We start from the raw sequence: 25,160 nt of genomic DNA, 5'->3' as shown, positions 1-25,160 counted from the left end.
GCAAGTTGTGAGGACATTTGGTGCTGAGGGCCTCTTATACAGTCAGCTCAGAAACTTTCATTTTCTGGGTTTTACATTTTTCCCCTTTAGTTTCCCTTTCTACTTATTTTTGGTGTGAAGTCAATAAAAGAAATGATAACTTATTAACATGAGTATATGCTGGGGGACTCCAAAGCAACAAGTGCCAATGCAGTATCCTTCACAGCATTAAAACATATTTTTTTACACCTACTTGGTTGTACCAGAGAAGAGAAGTCTAGACAATGTCAGAGAAGGGGAAAAAACTCTTGCCAAAAAATATGACTTTCCCAGATTAGCAGGAATTATTAAAGAGTTCATGAAACAAATATTGGGATTTTTTCTTATTTAAACATTTCCCTCTATTTTAAGAAACTTAAATTGTATACGGATCTCAAACTTATCCTGGAGTGTCTAAAGATATATTTTCTTTCATAAAAGTTTTTGGGAACAATATCCCAGGTATCATTTGTTAAAAATAAACTGTGGGTAAAAATAAATTCTGGCTATCATCTGCCAGGATCTTTCATAGGTACTGATTTCCCTAAAAGACATTCAATTTTGACCGTCTGTGATGCTCTGTGTTCTCCTCCAACTACAACCTTTAACCATGAAAACTTTCCCTCACTCATTATCTGACAATACAGATAATATCATCTTAAATTTTCCACTGACAAATGATATGCATCCCCATTTTCAGAGGATTGTTGGGACTGCAATGGTACTCAAAGCTTATCATCACATTACTTCATCGCATCTGTAAAGTACACATTTTTTTTACAATACCGATATTAATGGCAGTTATATTTTGTTACATACAGGCTCTCAGCAAAGTGTTTCACAAACATAATTTCATTGACTCTTCAGTTTCCCTTGGAGATATAATCGTTATAATCATTTATATTTTATAGATGAGGAAACAGAAAACTCAGAGAGGGTACTGAGCTTGCTAAAAATCATGATTTATTACATAAGTGGTGGATAAACCCTAAATGGTTCTCCCTCCACCTTACTCTTTTGCCTTAAGCCTGCTCCTTTAGCTGCTCTCTGCACACTGTAATGAAGTAATCAATCTAATAAGTTCTTTAACTTCTGACCTTTTGCTGGACTCTAAGCTCCCTGAGGGCAGTAATACTGTGTCCCTAGATTCTAGAGCAGTGTCTGTCAGAGAAGAAGACAGAGGAGTCTCTGCCCCATAGCAAGTACAAAAAGGAGTAAATATTCCAAAGAGTGAGTAATCCAGCATTTCGGGACTGTTTGGAAATATGTAGTCTTCTGAAAACAAAGATGGTAAAAATTAATTTAAAATGGATACTCAAACTACTGGTTAATATCTGAAAATATCTCATGTGGGAAAGGGGAGTTTCAGAGATCCAGCTGAGCCCAACCAATAGCATCATTTATTTGAAAGATGGAACTAGAATTTAATACAGGAGCTGTATTCTATCCAAAAGCATTCTGGTGTATCTGGAAAGAGGGAATGATGCTTCTAGTGAATAGAAAAAATGGGAATTGGAGGGTAAGAACTTGTGAGTGTTTATGTATGCCAGAGAAAACGTCTTAGTCAGAAGAGACAGTGCCTTCTAATGGTTGCACCAGTAGACTCTGGGCCCAGGCAGCCCAGGTTCATGTCACAGCTCCAGTCTGCACTGGCTGTGTGACCTTTGCCAAATCACTCCTGTTATATGGAAATGATTGTCGTGTCCACTGCATCAGGATGCCCTGAAGACAGATGATGTGATGTACTTATAACAACGTCTGGAATAAAGTAAGCACAACACCTGTTAGCCATTCCGCAATGGAGAAAATCAACTCAGCCACTTCTCAGCTCAAAAATAAATAAATAAACAAAAAGTTTTATTTCTAATTTCCTCTTTGTGTGAACTTGAGTATGTGTATGAAAGTAGTGCCCTGTCCAAATGAATAACGTCTACTAGCTCCTGAGATAGCTGACCTCTTACACATTAATTAAAACCTTGTTTCTTTGGATGTTAGTATATCATTGGAGTAGGATCATTCTTGTGGAGCGGGGCGGAGGAGGGAAGGAGGGAGAAAAAAGAAAGAAAAAAGGAAAGAAAGAGAGGAAGAAAAGAGGAGGAAAGAAAGAAGGAAGGAAGGAAAGAAGAAAGAATGTAAGAAAGAAAGAAAGAAGGAAGGAAGGAAGGAAGGAAAGAAGCAAAGAAGACAAAAAGAGACAGAAAGAGCAAGAAAGCATGCAAGAAAAAAAAAGTCTTGTCTTGCAAAGCTGAAAACTAGCCCCTTAGGCAACAGTCTGTGTGAAAGAGCCAGCTGCCCTCCTTCTGGAGCTATCTGTGGTTACAACAGTCTCATCCAATGACTGTGTTGAAACTGTCACCCTGTAGAACCCGTAACCTCTGATTTGTGGTTGTATAATTAGTTGTGTCATTTTGACTTTTCAGAAGAGGCGATGTCACTTCCTCTTTTTAATTTTCCGCATTTACTTTCCATTTGCCTTTGTTCATTACTTTTCTATGCCTGCTTACTTTTACTTTCCAGGAATCTGTAAAGAGAGAGGAATATTCTGATATTCTGATGTCTTGAAAATCATAATGAGAATGTTACTTTTTTTCATTAGATTTTCTCTTCCTTTGTTTGCAACAAACTTCAAACTGAAATGGGAAAGAATACAGGAGAATAAGGAAAACTTTTAATCAGTGAAAAGAGAAATATCAAAGCAAAGGGGACAATTTTTTATATTATGTCAAAAAGTGAAAGAATTAATGGATGACTTACTCATTATTTTGATAGAGCTAGAATAATGGACTGGACTGGACAATGTCTCTGCCACAACGCAACAGAGAAGCCCAGTAGACACATTCTAACTGCTTGAACATCTGGACAGTAGCAATGGTTTGCACTTTACTCCTCTTTAGGGCAGGACTGGAGGTTTAATCATCTTGGTATAGTCTGGGCTCAATTACATAGAATAAAGAAAATCAAACTTGGCAAACTGTATGTCATATAGCTATTTAAGGTATATGGATTTAATAATGATGGAGAACTTTTCCCCTTATGAAGAAAGGAGGCTATTAGGCTTTTTCAGGAGGCTACCCGAAAAAAGAGTATGCCACTACTGACCATCTTGGGCCATTCACATACATACCAAACTATGCAGTGATACTTGACTTGAAAAGAGGAAACCGTGGAGATTAAATAATTTAGGCTCATATGCACAGCAATTCCACTCCCCACACCTACCACCACAAAGCACAGGACTGTCAAAAGAGTTCTAGTAAAGGTATGCTGACATGTTCCTTACTTTCATGGGGCAGGGGGGGTGGGGAATCTAAGAGTTTTATGGGCATCCTGATAACACTAAGCTAGATTTAGGCACATAAAGGACATCTTTCACACCTGACGTAGTACATCAATGCTTCCATGAAGTGAGAAAGAAGATTTAAAAAGAAGCCTAGGAATGATTCCCCCAAAGCTGTTCTTAAGTCGTAAAAAAGGACCTAGACAGCTCTGTCAATCAAAATTTGAGTTTATTAAGATGATAAGCATCCCATTGGATTGGGACTTCTAATATTTTAATGCGTAAACTGAACTCCCAACATAAGAATACAGAAAGAATCGCAACTGATACAACTTTCAGGCCCCTCAGGAGAAGGAAAATCCCATAATGGGGAATAGAAAGATCTGGGGTAAATTCAGAAAATGAAAATTCTTGTCTTCGGGATTTAAATGAGACACATGGAGGAAGCTCCTCAGAAAACCTGGTACAAAAGTTCACAGTCCCCCATCTCAACCAGAAAAGGGTCTGCTTGGAACTTACCAATGGCTTTTTCAGTCTCTTCACTGATGGTGATGGTAATGATCTCCAGCCCCATCAGCTCCTTTAGCTGTGACCTGCCCCAGAGCCTTGACATGGGAAAGCAGGAGACCCTCACAGTGTTGGGTCAAATGGGGAGAATCTCCCCTTTCTCCTGCCTGAACGACAGGACTGACTTCAGACTCCCCTGGGAGATAGAGGATGGCAGCCAGGTCCAGAAGACCCAGGCTCTGTCTGTCCTCCATGAGACGCTCCAGCAGATGTTCAACCTCCTCCACACAGAGGGCTCCTCTGCCGCTTGGAACACGACCCTCCTGGACCAACTGCGCTCGGGCCTTCATCGCCAGCTGTGGGACCTGGAGACCTGTTTGCTGCAGGAGACGGGAGAGGCAGAATCTCTGCCGGGAATGGAGGACCCTGCACTGGCTGTGAGGAGGTACTTCCAGGGAATCCGTCTCTATCTGCAAGAGAAGAAACACAGTGACTGTGCCTGGGAGGTCGTCAGAGTGGAACTCAGGAGATGCTTTCTCTTTGTAAAAGTGCTCACAAGAAAACAAAGTTAGGAGGAAACTGATCCCAGAGATGAATGTCCTAACTCAGACTCTCACTACTTCAGTCATTTCAAAAGCCATTATTTTTTGCTTCAGGTATAAAATAATTTGAATCATATTTAGCATTTTTTATCAGTAATATTAGGCATAGATATGACCAAATATTTTCAGAATTTGGAGAAATGTATCTGGTGCGCTATAACTGAACTTCATTTCTTAAAATATGTATTTATTTATTTAATCATTTCAATTAATTTATCTATAATTTTTAATGGTTTTTGTATTTATATGTTCTATTTTATATAAAATGTGTTAACACTTGCCTTTTAATAAATATGCTTTAGTATTTTAATACACTGTTATTAAATTTATTTTAAGATATTTCTGTCCTTTAAAGAGAAAAGAACTTCCCCCTAAGTCCTAATTCTGCAAACTAAATAGGAAAGTATATGGTTCAGTGACTTTATTCATTCATTCATTCAATGGCCTTGGGGATAGAACTTTGAAAAAGAGGTGAGCACTCCCTGCCCTTCTGGAGTTTACATACTGCAAAGGATTTGGCCATAAAAGAAATAGTTATATAATTAGTTACATTTGGGATGTTGACTACACAGGAAAAGCAAAAGATGCTATGGCAGTTGAGTATCATGGCAAGAGCAAACCACTGACTCCTGCAGGAACTTCAATAGAATCTAAAGGCTCAAACAAATCACTGGGAATGTGACTTTCCCCCATCCTTTAGAAGATATCTTTCTACATCATTGTCAAGATGGTCACTAGGAACCCTAGACTCAAATGCCACTATCTTAGCAATCCCTATGGAAAGAGTTTTGTTGGATATTCAGCAAGATTTCTTGACTTGCCCACCCTTGTGACTTTGGGCTATGGAGGCAGTTCACTCTGAGCCAGATAGTAAATATTTCCTTCACAGAAGAAAGATTTGTCACCAGAATAATGCAGAAGAGACAATGTAAAGACAAAACCAATTGATGGCCCATATATTAAAACTATTAATTGTCTATTATCTACAAAAATTTTTATTCCCATGTACTTGTTTTTCTTTTCTTATTGTTTTTTATTCAGTTTTATTGAGATATATTCATATACCATACAATTATCCACACTATTACAATCAGTTGTTCACAGTATCATGTGGTTGTGTATTCATAACCACAATTTTTGAACATTTTCCTTACTCCAAAAAACTAAAAATAAAAGTAAAAAAAAACCACCTAAAACATTCTATCTTCCCCATCCCACCCCATTTCTCATTTAATTTTTGTCCCCATTTTTCTCCCCATCTGTCCATACTGTAGATAATGGAAGTGTGAGCCACAAAGTTTTCACAATAACACGGTCACACCATGTGATGGTTACGTTCATGTGTCGACTTGGCAGGGTAAGGGTGTCCAGGTGTCTGGTCAAGCAAGCACTGGCCTAAGGACATTTGTGACTGATTAAATAAACCAGAAGTCTGGTTTATTAAATCATCCATCGACTGCACCTGTGGCTGATTACATCAAAAAGGGCATGTCTTCCACAATGAGATAATTCAATCAGCTGGATTAAATTCTATCAGTTGAAGACTTTTAAGGGAGAAGGACAGGAACTTCACTTCTTCTTTGGCTAGCCACAAAGCGTTTCCTGAGGAGTTCAGCGAACACCTTCGTCGGAGTTGCCAGTTCGCTGCCTGCCCTATGGAATTTGGACTCGTGCCCCCTGCCCTGTGGAATTTGGACTTCTGCATCCCCACAATTGCATGAGAACACTTCTATAAAATCTTATATTACAGATATCTCTTGTTGGTTCTGTTTCCCTAGAGAACCCTAATACACACCATTTAAGCTATATAATTATACAATTGTCTTCAAGAATCAAGGCTATTGGGTTGCAGTTCAACAGTTTCAGGCATTTACTTCTACCTATTCCTCCCATATACTTCAAACAATAAAATGTAATCATAGTATAAGAAACCAAAAGGACCCGACCTTTTTACTCAGAGGGGAATAACAGAAGTCTCACTTGGTTCCCAAATCCAGGACCAAGTCTAGGATTTTATAAGGATTTTCATACTCTGTGTATATTCTTGAAACTATCAGGTAGAGACAATCATAACCACCTCCAATTCCTAATATTCCAAAGTGGATGGAAAACAAGATAACTGTAACGACACTTCACATTTAGAAAAAGAATGAACGGTACTGAAAATGGTGATTAAATCTAGTAAATCTGTTATCTTGTTGATCAGAGATGAAAAAATTTTCTGAGTTTTCAAATACTTGGATTTGGATTGGATTTCAAGGCAGCCACACAATCTATAATCTTGGATTGGTCTCACCTTACATATGGAGGGTTCCTATCAGATTGCATGTAAAAGTGCTCTTTAAAGAGCAATTCCTATCAGATTGCATGTAAAGTGCTCTTTAAAGAAAAAAGTGAGACTCCTTTTATTATTTTTTTATTTTGGCCTCACACAGTTTGAGCCCTTTTGATTGCTGTCAAGGGAAAAGCTCAAACATTGAAAGCATCATTCAGTCAGTACAAGCTAGAACTCACAGGCAGAGTGTCAGGAAGGCACATACGGTCCCCATTCTCCTCTACTGAGGGCGGCAAGCAAGGACAAGTCACAGCTGGAGCAAAGTGAATTGTTTCCAGGGAAGAAATCCACCCCACTTTACTGTTCTCCATTTTTATGGGAACATTAGGGTGGTGCCTAAACAAGAACATTAGAATGAGGACTTTTGCATTTATTGATATGAACCAAGTTACTGGGGAAAAAACATCTTGCAGCTGGATGTCAGCTTCTCAGGGGAGTAGTATACAGCAGTTAGAATATCTAGAGTCATGCTGGGCACTGGAGATGCTTCACAGCCTTTCCTACAGGATCCTTGTATTGCTGATCTTTGCTCATCATGCGATTCAGGTCTTTTTTTCAAATATGAGAAACTATCTCTCACTTATATCTTTAATTATTGATTCTTTTGCAGCTATTCTTATTTATTCCTCAGGAATACCTACACTCTTATTAGGAACTCCATTCATTACTTTCCATAACACCTTATTTTCTATCATCATTTTCATCTCTTTTAAATTGCTTTTCTTCATTTAAAGAAAGTTTTTCAGGTTTGTCTTTCACATTAGAACATCATTGCTGATCTGTCATTTCTATTCTTCCTGTCTGCAATGTTTTAATTTTTTTAATTTTTATTTTGATATAATTTCAAACATATAGGACAGTTGCAAATACAATACAAACCCCATACAGAGAACTCCAACACCCCCCACCCCCAGATATCCATACCTATCAATTTTACATTTTGCTACCTTTGCAATACCTTCCTTTCCTCCTTCCTTCCCTCCCTCCCTCCTTCCTTCCTTCCTCTCTCCTTCCCCCGTCTTCCTTTCAACTATATCTATTATCTTTCTATCAATTATCTATCAACACATTTATCATCTTCTGAACATTTGAGAGCAGGTTGCATATATCATACTCCTTGAACTCATAACACTTCCATGTACATTTCCTATGAACAAGGATATTCACTTATGTCATTAACTGCAGTTAATTCAAGAAAATTAATATGGATATAAAGCTTAATTTCTATATTCCAATTTTTCCTTATGCTTCCTTTGAGCTTTTCTCCTCCATTCTTAGATCCACTCCAGTATCTATAGTGCATTGATTGTCATTAACTCTTAATTAACTCTTTTTTTTAAAACTAACATATCAAAAAAAAATTTTTTTAAAAAGATATACAATAAAAATACATTTCAAACAAACCATAACAAGGGAGTAAGGAAAAGACAACTAACCTAAAATAACTACTTTACTTCCAACATGTTCCTACTCTACCCCCAAAAATAACCTAATATAGCAACATTTCTGTGAACTTGTTCCTAACATACCCATCAGAAATTAACAAACCAAAGTCATTCCTGGGCATTCCCAGAAAGTTAAATTTACCTACAATAGCTTATCTGTTCTTACTGGGTTATCATTCCCCCTTCATTAATTGCTATTGCTAGTTCCCCTACATTCTACATTATAAACCATTTATTTTAGGAGTGTGTTTAACCTCTAGGTGTTTGTGAATTTTCTAAGTCTCTGATGTTTATTGACTTCTAATTGTATTCCATTGTGGTCAGAGAATGTGCTTAGAATAATTTCAATTTTTGAAAATTTATTGAAGCTTGTTTATGTCCCAGCACATGGTCTATTCTGGAGAAAGTTCCGTGATCACTAGAGAAGAATGTGTATCCTGGTGATTTGGGATGTGATGTTCTATATATGTCTGTTAAATCTAATTCATTTATCAGATTATTTAGGTTTTCAATTTCCTTATTGGTCTTTTATCTGGTTGATCTATCTATAGGAGAGAGTGAGGTGTTGAAGTCTCCCACAATTATTGTGGAAACATCCATTACATCCTTTAGTTTTGCCAGGGTTTGTCTCATGCATTTTGTGGCACCATGATTGGGTGCATAAACATTTATGACTATTATTTATTTTTATTCAATTGCCCCTTTTATTAGTATGTAGTGGCCTTGTCTCTCCTAACATCCTTGCATTTAAAGTCTATTTTATCTGAGATTAATATTGCTACTCCTGCTTTGTTTTGGCTGTAGCTTGCATGAAATATTTTTTCCATCCTTTCACTTTCAATTTCTTTGTGTCCCTGTGTCTAAGATGAGTCTCTTGTATGCAACATATTGATGGTTCATATTTTTTGACTCATTTTGCCAATCTATATCTTTTAATTGGGGAGTTTAATGCATTTACATTCAATGTTATTACTGTGAAGGCGTTTCTTGAATCAGCCATCCTATCCTTTGGTTTATGTTTGTCAGATATATTTTTCCCTCTCTCTCTTAATGTCCTTTAATGAACCAATATTGAATCTCTTTAGTACTGAACCTTTCTCCATATCTCTCCTCCTCTCTTTGTTTCTCTGTCGGTAGGGCTCTCTTTAGTATCTGAAGGAAGGCAGGACTTTTATTAGCAAAATCTCTCAGCATTTGTTTCTCTATGAAAAATTTAAGCTCTCCCTCAAATTTGAAGGAGAGCTTTGTTGGATAAAGTATTCTTGGTTGGAAATTTTTCTCTCTCAGAATTTTAAATAAGTCATGCCACTGCCTTCTCAACTCCATGGTGGCCGCTGAGTAGTCACTACTTAGTCTTATGTTGTTTCCTTTGTATGTGGTGAATTGCTTTTCTCTTGCTGCTTTCAGAACTTGCTCCTTCTCTTCAGTATTTGACAGTCTGATCAGAATATGACTTGGAGTGGATTTATTTGGATTTATTCTATTTGGAGTTTGCTGGGCATTTATGCTTTGTGTATTTATATTGTGTAGAAGGTTTGGGAAGTTTTCCCCAACAATTGCTTTGAATACACTTTCTAGACCTTTACCTTTCTCTTCTCCTTCTGGGACAACAATGAGTCTTAAATTTGGACGTTTTATTTTATTTATCGTATCCCTGAGATCCATTTTGATTTTTTCAATTTTTCCCCCATTCTTTCTTTTCTTCTTTCATTTTCCATTCTGTGGTCCTCAAGGTCACTGATTCATTGTTCAGCTTCCATTAGTCTTGTACTATAAGTATCGAGAATCTTTTTAATTTGGTCAACAGTTTATTTCCCTAAGATCATCTATTTTTTTATTTACTCTTGCAATTTCTTCTCTATGCTTTTCTAGGGTTTTCTTCATGTCCTTTATATCCTGTGCCATGCTCTTCTTCATGTCCTTTATATCCTGTGCCATGCTCTCATTGTTTGTTGTGCCTGTTTGAATGTATTGTGTCCCCAAACGCCATTATCTTTGATGTAGTCTTGTGGGGCAGATGTTTTGGTGCTGATTAGATTTGCTTGGAATGTGCCCCACCCAGCTGTGGGTGGTGGCTCTGATGAGATATTCCCATGGAAACATGGCCCCACCCATTCAGGGTAGGCCTTGATCATTGGAGCCATATAAATGAGCTGACTCAAAGAGAAGGAACTCAGTGCAGCTGTGAGTGACGTTTTGAAGAGAAGCAAGCTTGCTAGAGAGGAATGTCCTGGGAGAAACCCATTTTGAAACCAGAACTTTGGAGCAGACGCCAGCCACATGCCTTTCCAGTTAACAGAGGTTTTCCGGATGCCATTGGCCATCCTCTAGTGAAGGTACCTGATAACTGATGTGTTACCTTGGACACTTTATGGCCTTAAGACTGTAACTGTGTAGCCAAATAAACCCCCTTTTTGTAAAAGCCAATCCATCTCTGGTGTTTTGCATTCTGCAGCATTAGCAAACTAGAACATTTGTCTTTAGTTCTTTGATTAATTGCTCCAAGTACTGTATCTCCTCTGATCTTTTGATTTGGGTGTTTGGGTTTGGGTTATCCATATCATCTGGTTTTTTCACATGCTTTAAAATTTTCTGTTGTTTTTGGCCTCTTGGCATTTGCTTTACTTGATAGGGTTCTTTTAGGATATGGAGGATTATTCAAAGATGAATCTCTAATTTTTCAGATCTACAGCTTGGTGGCATACACTTTCTCTAACTAACCAGCAGATGGCATCTGTGTGTCACCTATTCCCCTCAAGCCAGTTCTCCCCAACTTTGTCTTTGTGGTGTGTGGGGGTCTGAATCTTGTGGGGTCTAGTTGGTGCACTGAGTTTGGGTGTGTTGTTGACGCTGTCCGCCCTGAATGTGGGGCATGTGTCTGAGTAGTTAGGGAGGCAGGGAGGCAGGGCAGCTTTAATAATCAAACCTCCCAGGTGTACCTGGAGATTTAAGGCTGTTGCAAGAGTCTAAACCTTCATTTCAGTCTCGCCACAGATAGTCTCTGCTGCTGACCCACAAGTCTTTGGTATTGGCATATGGTCCCTGGGATTTCTGAGTGGGTCACTCTTCCAAGCCATGCCCTTCTAGGGCCTCTGCTGAGGGAAGGTTGTGCTACATCAGAAGTGCGCGCCATCCCTCAAGGGAAGTTCTGGGCTGTCAGGCCATGTAAGGGCATTCCAAGCCTGCTGAAAGGATGGCTGAATGGGGTGTGTTAATTTCCCCCTTTTCGCACTGCTCTGCCTTCCCAGCTCTGGGACAATTAGCTGTGGGTGCATGAAAGGCTACTGTCCATGCCCGATATTGTGGTGTGTATGTGTGTTCCTGGAAACACTTCCTGTCACACTGGGTTTTTTGGCGTAGCTCTGGGCTGTGGCTCTGGTGCTGGGCAGGAGCATTCCCAGCCTGCCGGGAAGATGACTGCAAGGCATGTGGTTTTTTCCTCTTTTGGCTAACCTCTGCCTTCCTCACTTGGAGACAATTAGCAGTGGGCGTGCGAAAGGCTATCTTCCACACCAGATACTGAGGCATTCGCACAGCCCGTTCCTGTGGCGCTTCACCGTGCAGTTCTCACTGTCGTATCTGCAGCCGCTTTTGGGTCTTTTTTAAAAAAGTACTAGTCCACCTCCAAACGCCAACCCTCAGTTTCCCCACACTGCAGCATGGCTGCTGGATATTCAGTGGCTTACTCACTCATTTCAGAACAGAGACTCTTGGTTTCACCAAGTGCATGGTCCCTGTGGATTTAGCAGAGATTGTCCAGCTGGTGCGTCACTGGAACTGGTGTTCTGGGTCACTTTCTGGCTTTTATCTAGTATTTTTCATGGAGGTGTTTTTTTGCCCTGTCTCTCCTAGCCACCATCTTAGGTTCTCTTCTGCCATATGGGTTTTAATTCTGCTGTTACATTTTTAGTTTCCTGCTATCTTCACTTCTTAGATCTCTATTGTTGTCTTATTCTCTTATATTTTCACCTTATGGAACTATGTGTATATGAATGTAAATGGAAAACTAACCATACCCTGACATGCCTTGAATTGATCGTTTGAAGAACAAATTAATATTTATATTATCTTCCTTTCATAAGAAACACACCCTGATTCATAATGTGATTTTATCTAAGAGGCAAAAGCATGATAATTTCAAAGTTCCAGCTATGAAGACATCAGGAGGGAGATGAATTGGTAATAGAACCCCATTTTTCAAGGGCAGAGGTTTTGCAGCACATAGTCTTTAAAGGCAAAGCACAATTGTAGTGAAGCTTTAATATAAATTCTATTACTTCAAGGGAAATGATTCCTTCCTCAATGTGGTTATTTCCTACTGTCACTGAGAATGTCATTTGGGACCTCTGTGTGTGTGCATGTTTGTGTGTATTTTATTCAATATTTACCTACTGCATGATCCAAAAGATCACATATTCAACATCTCACACAGGAGTTGAGATTCTAGAAGAAGATTTGAAATGCCAAACCTCACTCTGCATTCTACTAATGAAATTTTCCTCTTCTTCACATCTCAAACTTCAGCCTTTGTGCAGTTTTGAAACTCTTATGGATCCCAGAAGAGCCATGATCTTTTAACACAAACTTGTTGGGTGGAACCTTGTGATTGATTGTTTCCATGAAGATGTGACTTACCCAAGTGTGGGTGAGATCTTTAATTAAATTATTTCCATTCTGGGGTTACCCTGCCCATTCAGGATGGGCTTGATTGTTTCACTGGAGTACTTAAGAGAGCTCAAGAGCTGACATGGATGCTGACACTTGGAGACTGTTGGAGATGCAGAGAGAAGGACATTTGGAGATGCTACGCTAAGAGCTAAAGCCCTGAGTTTGCCCTGGAGAAGCTAAGAGAGGACCTCCAGATGCTTAGGAAGAAACATCCTGGGAAAAAGAAGCAAGGATGCACAAGAGCTGAGAGAGAGGATTGAAGACAGTAGCCCAGAGATATTTTGGAGAAAGTCATTTTGAAGCACAATCCAGGAGCAAAGACCAGCAGACGCCAGCCATGTGCCTTCCCAGCTGACAGAGGTGTTTCAGATGCCATCGGACTTTCTATCAGTGAAGGTATCCTCTTTTTGATGCCTTAGTTTGATATTTTTATGGTCTTAGAACTGTAAATTTGTAACCTACTAAAGTCCCTTTAAAAAAGTCAATCCACTTCTGATATTTTGTATAACAGCAGCTGTAGCAAACTGGAACAGCTTTCATCTAGCCTTTTATTTTTCTATCTCCAATAATTCCAATTTTGGTGAAAAAATTCCTGGGAATTGCTTTATTGAATAAGCTGTATGGGGGCTAAGGAGTGAGAAATTTAGGTTTAGAGCAACCCCTGTGGCTAGGGAGTATGATTGCACTGAAGTGTGGTGAGAGTGGGTCCCAAAGTAGAGATTTGAAGGCGGCTATTTCCCAGAGGAAACTATGTAAGTATATTTTCTGCTATCAAACAGTCTTATATTTCTAAAATTACTCTTCTTAATCGTGATGAACTGGCCTAATAATGTAATTTTGAATTATGTCACCATGGAAAGCATGTGCACGTGGGGTAAGATTGGTTGGGTTTGAATGATGGTACTGCTACTAACATCTATAGTATGTTGATCTTGCATATAGTAGGTGCTCAATAAATGATAGTTACTATTATTTATTGGTAGGAAGTAAAGAGTAAGTTGTTATAGTCTAATATGTGATGATTTTTGTTAATGATTTACAAATATTTTAAAGAAGTTATATTTCCTGTTTAAGTTAGAATGCCCCAGAGTCTTAGCCACTAATTTTCTCTTTAAATAGTATTTCCAAATTCTTTTTATCCTTGTTTTCCTATATTATTTTTAGACAAAATAATATTGTGCTAAAATTTCAATATTGCCATCATGTTTCTGTTCACATTTTTATACATTTCTAGAAATTACTGTTTAATGTTTTATATTATTTGCATTTTAGTTCCATGACTTCCATAATTTAGTTATGAATTCCATTTGTTTCATTTATATATTCACCCTATTTTTCAAAATTAACACATTTTCATTAATTCTCAAAGTTATTAATATTGCTATTAATTATTATCAATATCTCATTGATAGTAATATTATGACTCTACTTCTTTCCCTTGTATATTCTTGCTCTATCTTTGCCCATTCTATGGTTTTTTTTTTTAATTATTTTATTTGAAGCATTCCCCTATTGAAAGTAATAATGGGGTTGTTTTATAAACCAATGAAGAGCTTTTCTTTTACTAGGGAATTTTAAGCAGTTTATATTTAATATCTTAATCTTTCAGTTTTGGGTTCTCAATATTATTGATTTATGCTTTACTTTTACATTACCATTATATGTTTGACACTTGTCATATCCCCTTCCAATTGTCATTAACTTAAAGACAATATATTTTAAAAATCAACTTAAATCATCTCATAATTTTTTAATTAAAAATTTCACCAATTTTAACTCATTCCACAGCTCATTGCCAGTTCTTTCTAGGACTGTTACTTTTAATCAGCCTGATTAGTGTGTGTAGTGGGCATGATATGAATAGAGATACATGAGAATTTATATTCATATATAAATAGGCGAGGAGGTTGAAGAAGTTAGTGAATAGAAATTGATTCCTGATTATATTATTTTGTTCACAAAATGATATTAATTTTGAATGCCCTTAGAGTGACAGTAATTTGATGCAATGTGCTAGATTAGTGACATAGTCTTAGAAATTTTCAGAAATCTTGTGGTCAATAAGGTAGTGATCTATTTGGATTAAACAATTCTCATATGAAAATGAAGCATATGAATGGAAAGCAATGCAACTGACATGCTGGTCTAGTTGGTAACCTGGCTCTGAATATAGTTCTAATTGTGGGATGCAAAAGTTTTGCTTGATGGTAAGACTGTTGCCATCATTAGTCATAGCTTCTGCATGTTTTTAAGACTGTATATTTGAAACTGTAGTGAGATACATTTGCAGTTAAAGAAAGAGCTGAAAGATCTACTTGAGTGCCATGTGGACTCTCCCTTTTTCTTGGCTCACCACAGCCTTAAATCAAAAAGGCAGATAAATTGGTTAGGTCTGAGTGTAGAGTTTAAGCATCAGAGTTTACCTTATCCACCTATTATTGTACGCCTTTACTGGCCTTTTTCTTTTGGTGACTTGTCATCCAACTCTGGACTGGATTAAGTTAAAACAATGAGAGTACAGAGATTTTAAGCAACATTCCTTCTCTGTGCTCCAAGCACTCAGCTTTGGAGTCTCCCTGTACATAGTGATACAGCCCTTAACCAACGACGTGTAAACCTGGAGTTTTACTGCCATCTGCTGGATATAGCTAAGAGGCTGGGCATATTGGTCTCCCTTCCATGATAACCAGCTGTGAAGAATGCAGGATGTTAGAAATAATGAAAATAAAGGACATTTTGACGTCCTGTCCATTGAAAAGCAAATACACAAAAGCATAAATGAGAAACAAATTCCAATTAGAAATACAAAATTTATGTTTGTAATCCCCATATTCATCTACTTACTCCAAAGCCATCTTATTTCTTATTTTCGTTAAATAACTCAAAAGTAGAAAATACAAGATCACATAGGAAATGAACCAGAATAACAAGGTTGTGTTTGTTTGAGCTGTATTAATCAAAGCAAGAATTGCTCCTTACATTTGTCAATTATTGACAACATGTTGAAATTAATTTTTAAGAAGGGCCCAATTTTGTCTGTGAATGTTGATTTCCTCATATTTTGTAAATGTAAGTAGAGACAAGTGACATCAACGAAAATGGCAGAGTAAAAACCCTAGAAAATTTGTCTCTCCATAAATGCAACCCCAAAACCTGGCAAAAATGGTCAAAATCTACTTTTTCAAAAATCTGGAAATTAACCAAAGACTTACAAAAACTTGGGAGTATTTATTCAAGAAAAACAGCTGAATCTCATTAAGAACAGCAAGAGTTGTGGTTTTTAACTTGCCCTAGTACTCTCCCCTACACTCAAGCTTAGTAGGAGCCTTAAAAAAAATAACAGATTGCATTCCAGGTACTGGAGGGAGTAGAATGGAGCTGGAGTGTCTTCACATCCTCATTCCCGAAGAGTGTTATTATTTGACATGTCGGGTGCTTCCTGAAAAACCCCATTGGAAATAGTTATCTTTATTTTACCTGTCTCAGAGCTCACCCAACGCTGAAAACTTCTCCCTGGAGAGCATTTGTCAAAAACATTTACAAACAAGTGTTTTAATTTACTGGCTACCTGAGGCAATGGGTAACAGTAGGGCCAAACAATATCCTAGTTTAAAAGCTCAGAAGTAAAAGCTGAGGAATAAGATGTCCACAGGGGCTTTGAAAAACTCAAACATATTCCTGGGAATCTAGAAGGGCATGTACAGTTATAGAGTCATGCAAATGATCAGGAAAAACATGATAAAGGCCTAATCTCCCACTCTGGTTGACCTTAAGACTTGGCATAATCAGGAAGTGAAGACTAAGGCAAAGTTGTAAACTGCCTGGTGGGGTATTAAGGGAAGGCCCCACCATGCTCACAGAGCTCCTTGACAAAGACAGAGATGAATTGTTACCAGGCATTGAAGGAAATCTCTGTTCAATCATCAGTTGACCCTTAGCTATGTGATTGGAGACTTCAGTGGCCACATATAACAAATAATACAGACTTTACAGAATTTGTACAGAAAATTCACTAACAAACAAAGAACAACAACCTACCATACGCAGCAACAACACACTTTGGGGGGGCACTGATTTCCAGAGTTGCCACTTTATATTAATTTAAATGTGAAGTTTTCAACAAATCATGATGAGAAATACAAAAATGGAAAAACCAAGAAAGTATTGCCCATACACATTAGGAAAATAACAACAATCAATTATGAACTGTCCCTAGGAAGACCAGATTTAGACTTACTAGATAAAGACTTAAATTAGCTGTCTTAAATGTTTTCAAACAGCTAAAGGAAACAATGGCTAAATAACTGAAGGAAAGTATGAGAAAAATGTCTCACCACATGGAGAATACCAATAAAGAGACAGAAATTCTAAAGAGAAACCAAATAGAAATTCTGGAAATGAAAATTATAGAAGTTGAAATGAAAAATTCAGTAGAAATATTCAACAGCAGATTTGAGCAGGCAGAAAAAAGAATAAGAGAACTTGAAGATAGGCCAATTGAAATTATGCAGTCTGATGAGCAGAAAGGAATAAGAATGAAAAATACAAGCAGAGTCTAAGGAACTGTAGGACAACATCAAGTGTACTAACATATACATAATGGCAGTACCAGAAGGAGAAGAGAGATAGAAAGGGGAGAAAAGAATATAAGAAGAAATAATGGCAAAAAAAAAAAAAAAAAAAACAATCACAAAAGTAGGCGGTATTATAGGAATTGAGAAAATAAAAAGATATGACATATGGAAAACAAATAGCAAAACAGCAGAGGTAAGTTCTTCCTTACCAGCAATTACTATAAATGTAAGTGAATTAACCTTTCCCATTAAAAGACAGAGTTGGAAGAATGAACGAAAACAAAATAAAACAACAATAACAACAAAAAAACTATCCAAATAACCAACCACTGTTTGTAAAACGTTAGACCCAGAGACACAAATTGGTTGAGAGTTAAAAGATGGAAAAAGATATTCCATGAAAACAGTAACCAAAAGAGCACTGGGGTAGATATATTAAAATCAGAAATGATGGGTTTATGACAAAAATATTACTAGAGACAAAGAAGGATATTATATATTGATAAAAGGATATCAAAAGATATAACAATTATAAACAAATGTACAACATTTCACAACAGAAACTCTCAGAAAATAAGGAATAGAAGGAAATTTCTTTAACATGATAAAGGGCATTTGTGAAAAAAACAAAAAACAAAACAAACAAACAAACAAAAAAACCCACTGCTAGTATCTACTCAATGGTGAAAGACTGAACAGTTTTGTCCTACTACCAGGAGCAGGACAAAGATACCCTCTTTCTTCATTGCTACTTAATATTATATTGGAAGCCCTAACCAGAATCACTAGGCAAGGAAAGAAATAAAAATCAACCAAGTTAATGAGGAAAAGTAAAACTCTCTATTTGCAGATGCCTTGGTTTTACACATATAGAACATCCTAAAGAATACACACACACACACACACACAAAACTATTAGAACAAATAAATGAATTCAGCAAAGTATCAGGTACAAGAAAAACATGCGAAGACTACATACCAGCAATGAATACTCTGAAAATGAAATTAAGAAAGCAATTCCACTTACAATAGCATACAAAAGAACAAAATACTTTAGAATAAATTTAACCAATGAGGTGCAAGATCTGCACACTGGAAACTACAAAACACTGTTGAAAGAAGTTAAAGAACCCTAAATAAATGGAAAGACATCCCAGGTTCATGGATGGTAAAACTTAATACTGTTAAGAGCTCAGTACTACCCAAAGTGAGCTATAGAATCGACGCAACCCCTATCAAAAACCCAATGGCCTTTTTTGTAGAAATGGAAAAGTCAATCGTAGAATTCATATGGAATTGCAAGTGATCCTCAAAGCCAAAAAAATCTTGAAAAAGAAAACAAAATTGGAGGACTCACATCTTCTGATTTCAGAACTTACTAGAAAGCTACAGTAATAAGAAGAGCATGATGCTAGCATAAGGATAGACATATACATCAAGGGAACAGAAAAGCCTACAAACAACTCAACAACAAAAAGATAAACAACCCAATAAAAAGGGCAAAGAACTTGAATAGACACTTCTCCAAAAGGATATACAGGTAGTCAAACAGCACACATAAAGATACTCAACATCATTAATCATTAGTGAAATGCGAATCAAAACTTCAATGAGGAACCTCTCCATACCCAGTAGGATGGCAATAATAATAATAAAATGGACAGAAATTTACAAAGCATTGGCAAGGATGTAGAGAAATTAGAACCCTTGTGCATTGCTGGTGGGAATGAAAAATGGGTTGGCCACTGTGGAAAATAGTTTGCCATTTCCTCAATAATTTAAACAGAATTACCATATGAACTCCCAGGCATATGTCCTGAGGAATTGAAATTACGCATTCAACAAAAACTTGTACATGAGTGTACATAGCAGCACTACTCATAACAGCCAAAAGGCAGAAAAAACATAGATGTCCATCAACAGATGAATGGATAAACAAAATGTTGTCTATCCATACAATGGAATATTATTCAGCCATGAAAAGTAATGAAGTACTGATAAATGCTACGATGTGGGTAAACATTGAAAACATTATGCTAAATGAAAGAAGTCAGACACAAAAGGCCACATACAGTAGGATTCCATTTATATGAAATATCCAGAATAGGCAAATACAAGTAGACAGAAAGCAGATTAGTGGAGGTAAGAATCAGGAGTAACTGCTTTTTAGTCCTTTTAGAGTCCTTTTAGAGTGACAGAAATGTTCTAGAACTGCATAATGGTGATGGCTGCACAAGGTTGTGATGTACTACATGTCACTAATGACAAATTTTATATTTTGCATATTTTAACACACTCACATGATCAATGAAAAATAGAAGATAACAAGTATCAAAGTTGTCATATTTACCACACTTGTCTCCCTTTCCCTCTAATCATACACTTAGACTCCCTTTCCCAGCCTCTGTATGGGTGAGCATGTGAATGAATGTTGGTCAGTGAAGTGTGGGTGGAAGTGATGCTTGCCCAGTACACGCTTGGCCCATGAAAGCATCCCCAAATGATCTGCCAAGCACCTCAGCCACATTTGGAGAACAATGCTCAGGATGGGAAAGACACACAATAGAAAGTAACAGGTTCTCTGAATATATATATATACATATATGTGTATATATATATATATATATATATATATATATGTATATGTGTGTGTATATATATATATGTATATGTATATATATATATAGAAAGAGAGAGAGAGTGAGAGAGAGAGAGAGAGAGAGGACTCAAAAAGAAACATGACAATGAAGAAGGATTTGTCGTACCAGGTATCAAAACAAACAAACAGAGAAGGACAAGGTTTAGGAGGACAGTGTGTGCTAATTCACTGAGTTTCCCAGCACCTAGCACGGGACCTAATATAGTTAAGGTATGGAGGCCAGGGACCAGCATTAACAGGTGTCTTGCTTAGATTCTCATCTCAGTAGAAGGCCACACTGTTCAGCACATTATTGCTGACCTCTGACTGCAAACTTCATTCTTGGCTTCGGGAGTGGATTGGATTCCGGATTCTATGACAGATAAGAGGCTTGTGGTAAAGAGACCAGCAAGAGGCTCCAGACAGTACTTAGTTATTCATCGGTTTGATTTTTTCCCCATTTTTGCATGTGGCAGGAAGTGAGAGAACATTCATTCATGAATGCACAAACAGTGACCTGAGGTATCTTGGAAATACTTTGGGAGGAAAACTACTTTAAAAGACTGGACTCCCTGTTAATACTTCCTAGGTGGGCTCAGAGTAAGGTAAGCTCATTTGTACTCAGAGGGTAGGGTCATCTGAGTCACCCTTATCATATCTTCATGCACTGAAATAGATTATTAAATCAAAAAGCAGGTTACAGAATAATAATCATAGTATCATCATTTCTTTGGATTGTATTCTTAAAACATTCCTGGTAGACAGAAGATAGCCAGCATGAAGCAGAAGTGTGTTTAGGGCTAAGTATCCAGGGTCATATGCAGGAAAAGGAACATAAAGAAACAGTCTTATGGGTTTACCTTCCGTGAAAGAAGAATACAGTATCTTAGAGGTGTGGAGATTTGTTTGACCTAGTTTTATGCAGCAAAGGAGGAGATGTGTACCTCTTGGGAAAACTGAATAGAAAAATCACAGGATTCTCTTGAACTTTTGTCTAGATGAGTAAGTTAAGTGCACATTATTTTAAGAACATTTAACGCAACTTAAGATTTAATTAACCTTATACTAAATGAGGTATACCACTGTGATAAATAAAAAGACTATTAGTCTAATCCTTTTAATGATCCTAAATAACAGGAAATCATTTGGATTCATGTCAGATGAACAAGATGGGCTATCAAACTATATAAAAGTATTTGGTATAAAAAATGGAGTTCTTTGAGACAATTGAGAGTTATATTCTTAGCTGTTACGTTAGTCAGATTAGCAGATTTTTTTCTTAGTAATAGTTTCTAATATACTCTCCCTTTTTCTAAGGGAGGGATGGATAGATGAGAAGGAGGCCAGCCAAATACAGAGGAAATACATTAAGAACCTATGTTACCAATATTAAGTCCATTAATCCATGACCGTGGGATGCTTTTCCATTTATTTAGGTGTTCCGTAATCTCTTTTAGCAATATTTCATGGTTTTTGAAAGGACAAGTCTTTCAAATCTGTGATGGTTAATTTCATGTGTCAACTTGGCTGGATCATGGTGTCCAGCTATTTGGGCACACAAGCACTGGCCTGATTGTTACAGTGAGGGTATTTAAATCATTAGTCTGTGGATGGCAATTAGGGCTGATTACATAACAAAGGGGATGCCTTCATCAATGGGAGAAGTCCATTCCAATCAGCTGAAGGGCTTACCAGGAGAACTGATTATTTCAGCAGTCAAAAAGGAGAATGTCTATCTCTACTTCCTCCAGCTAGCTTCTCCTGGGGAATTCATCAAAACTTCACCAGAGTCCCAACTTGTGTCCTGCCCTGTGGAATTTGGATTTGTCTATCCCCACACCGTGAGCTAATTCTTATAAGAAATCCCTTAACAATCCATACATACATATAAATATATATATAAATACATATCTATCTATATATATATATTCCCTGTAAGTTCTATTTCAGTGAAGAATATTGATTAATACAACAACCGTGGCTAAATTTATTCCTAGTCTTTTTTTAGATGCTATTGTAAATGGAATTGTTTTCTTAATTCTACTTCAGATTGCTGATGTATAGAAACATTAGTAATTTTGTGCAATGATCTTGTATTCAGCAATTTTGCTGAATTCATTTATTAACCACGGCAGCTTTCTTGTGGATTCTTTGGAATGTTCCATATTTAAGATCATGTCTTTTGACAACAGAGATAGTATTACTTTTTTCTTTCTGATTTGAATGGTTTACATCCTTCACTTTTATACTCACTTTCTGTTAACAATATGAGAATTTACCAAACCCCATTCTTTGATACTGAGGGATGCCTTCACAAAATCAGGTGAATGATAGTTAGCTTTCAGGTATTTTCTCCTTTCTACTCAGGATGTGACTGCATAATGATGCCATACACTAATCAGAATGCATTTTTAAGATTGAATGCCAAAGAGGCTGAGTCTAGAAGGTACTAAAATATCCTCATTCTCTTCATTTTTCAGCGAGAGGCACTTTCTGGCCTTTCTTCTCCTTAGGCCAGCTGTCTAGAAGACTGTAAGCAACTAGAAGGCAGGTGTAAAAATTTATTCAACTTTGTGTTCCTAACACCACACCTAGTAAAAAGTACATAGAAGGAGTTCACTCTTTATAAAGTGAAAAAGAGTAACATGATAAAAATGCCACCAATAATTTCTAGGTATATTTTGAGAAACAACAAAATAATGAAAATGAAACCATTTGAGAAAATGAAAAGACATTACAATCTAAACTTTTAAAAATATACAATACAGTTGCAGTTTTATGCTTGAAATATTTAGAATGCAGAAGAAAGAAATGAAAAATCAGGGACTGTCACACATGTAAAGCTTACTCTCTCTTCCTCAGGTCTCTCCCCTAGTCTCCGGGGTCCACAGATTAGACAGAGTTCACTTTCCTAGGCTCACTCAGTTCTTCATTAGCTCATGAAGCTTCTCTCCTGTCACAGGCAGTAAGCAGATGACTGGGCCCATGCCATGGGCTTTTCTCCACAGATCTCTTCTTTAAATAGCTAAACTATGTATTGGGGAATCAAATTCAATACCTCCTCAAAATGCCCATCATAGTATGGCACGTGCTGGATATTCCCACTCCCTCTTCATTCAGGTGCTTACCTGGCTTTATTTTGTGAGATAAGCCTTTGGTCAATCTTTGGTCTATCTACTAACAAAAGTGTGTGAAGCAAGAAAATTGTTTTGTTAAAACTGCATTTATTTCCCATAACTTAAAAATAAATAGTATAGGCTTGTACAAAATATATTGAACAGTTGTTTTCTGAACAATAAATACTTAAATACTGTGAACAGCATAAATATTTCAATAATTTAAATAGGTAAATACAAATAAAAACTTCTTTAGTTATAGCAAATGGAAAATGCATATTTGTTCTAAATGGCTTAGGATACATTTTATATAGTCTTTTAATGATTCCATAAATCTCCCATGATTTATTTTTCTTCTGGCATAAAAACAGTGATGAAGATTGCACTCTCAGTCTTGGAAATAGCAAGTTGACCAGGTGGACCGTTTTGAAAATCAACATCTTCTTTATTTCCTGAGGTTTCCTTTAAGCTTGTTAATGAAGAGAAAGCACTTTCTGATTTCAACCCAGACAACCTCCCAGGCACAGGAGCTATATTGCTTCTCTTTTAGATACACACTGATTCCTTGGAAGTACCTCTTCACAGCCAGTCTGGAGTTCTCACTTCCCAGGGGTGTCTCTTCCACCTTCCTTTCCTTTTCCAAACATGTCTCCAGATCTTCCAGGTGCTGATGAAGTCCAATGAGGAATTTGTCCAGCAGGCTCTCATCCCAAGTCGCAAGAGAGTCACTTGTGCTGAAGAGGTTGAAGATTTGCTGGAGCAGCTCATGCAGGACAGCAGTGGCGTGTGTCTTCTCAAACTGGTTCCCATCCATCAGTACCTGAGGAAATTGGAAGTCAGTCCTGTCCTTCAGACATGACAGAATGGAGACTTTCTCCATTTGATTCAACAGTGTGAAGGTTTCCTGATGGCCATGGCTTGGACGCAGGACACAGGCCAGACGACAGGTAGGGATGGAGCAGAGCATCAGCAGAGCCATCAGCACAGACACTGGGAGGGCCATTGGGGAGCTGGGGATTCTGCAGTTCTGCCTGGAGAGGGAGCCTGGCCTCAGCAAGTTGTGAGGACATTTGGTGCTAAGGGCCTCTTATACAGTCAGCACAGAAACTTTCATTTTCTGGGTGTTTCCATTTTTCCCCTTTAGTTTCCCTTTCTACTTATTTTTGGTGTGAAGTCAATAAAAGAAATGATAACTTATTAACATGAGTATATGCTGGGGGACTCCAAAGCAACAAGTGCCAAGGCAGTATCCTGCACAGCATTAAAACATTTTTTTTTACACCTACTTGGTTGTACCAGGGAAGAGAAGTCTAGACAATGTCAGAGAAGGGGAAAAAACTCTTGCAAAAAAATATGACTTTCCCAGATTAGCAGGAATTATTAAAGAGTTCATGAAACAAATATTGGGATTTTTTCTTATTTAAACATTTCCCTCTATTTTAAGAAACTTAAATTGTATACGGATCTCAAACTTATCCTGGAGTGTCTAAAGATATATTTTCTTTCATAAAAGTTTTTGGGAACAATATCCCAGGTATCATTTGTTAAAAATAAACTGTGGGTAAAAATAAATTCTGGCTGTCATCTGCCAGGATCTTTCATAGGTACTGATTTCCCTAAAAGACATTCAAGTTTGACCGTCTGTGATTCTCTCTGTTCTCTTCCAACTACAACCTTTAACCATGAAAACTTTCCCTCACTCATTATCTGACAATACAGGTAATATCATCTTAAATTTTCCATTGACAAATGATATGCATCCCCATTTTCAGAGGATTGTTGGGACTGCAATGGTACCCAAAGCTTATCATCACATAACTTCATCGCATCTGTAAAGTACACATTTTTTTTACAATACCGATATTAATGGCAGTTATATTTTGTTACATACAGGCTCTCAGCAAAGTGTTTCACAAACATAATTTCATTGACTCTTCAGTTTCCTTTGGAGATATAATCGTTATAATCATTTATATTTTA

General features: G+C 37.2%; 2 protein-coding genes across 2 annotated transcripts; one reads left to right on the top strand and one right to left on the bottom strand.

Moving 5' to 3' along the window:
• The first annotated feature begins 3,816 nt into the window (after nt 1–3,816).
• On the top strand, nt 3,817–4,374 carry LOC119545221 (interferon omega-1-like). Its single transcript, XM_037850768.1, has one exon. It carries the CDS (start codon nt 3,817–3,819, stop codon nt 4,372–4,374), a length of 558 nt encoding a protein of 185 aa, XP_037706696.1.
• A 19,251-nt stretch (nt 4,375–23,625) lies between these two features.
• Nucleotides 23,626–24,183, bottom strand: LOC119504913 (interferon alpha-2-like). The gene has a single exon (XM_037797537.1). The coding sequence runs from the start codon at nt 24,181–24,183 to the stop codon at nt 23,626–23,628; it is 558 nt and encodes a 185-aa protein (XP_037653465.1).
• Between the last annotated feature and the right edge of the window lie 977 nt (nt 24,184–25,160).

Source organism: Choloepus didactylus, chromosome 10 (genome assembly GCF_015220235.1).
Source record: "Choloepus didactylus isolate mChoDid1 chromosome 10, mChoDid1.pri, whole genome shotgun sequence".
In the NCBI taxonomy this organism is placed as follows: Eukaryota; Metazoa; Chordata; class Mammalia; order Pilosa; family Megalonychidae; genus Choloepus; species Choloepus didactylus.
The sequence above is the reverse complement of the archived record's forward strand: the minus strand, read 5'-3'. Positions and strand labels throughout refer to the sequence as shown.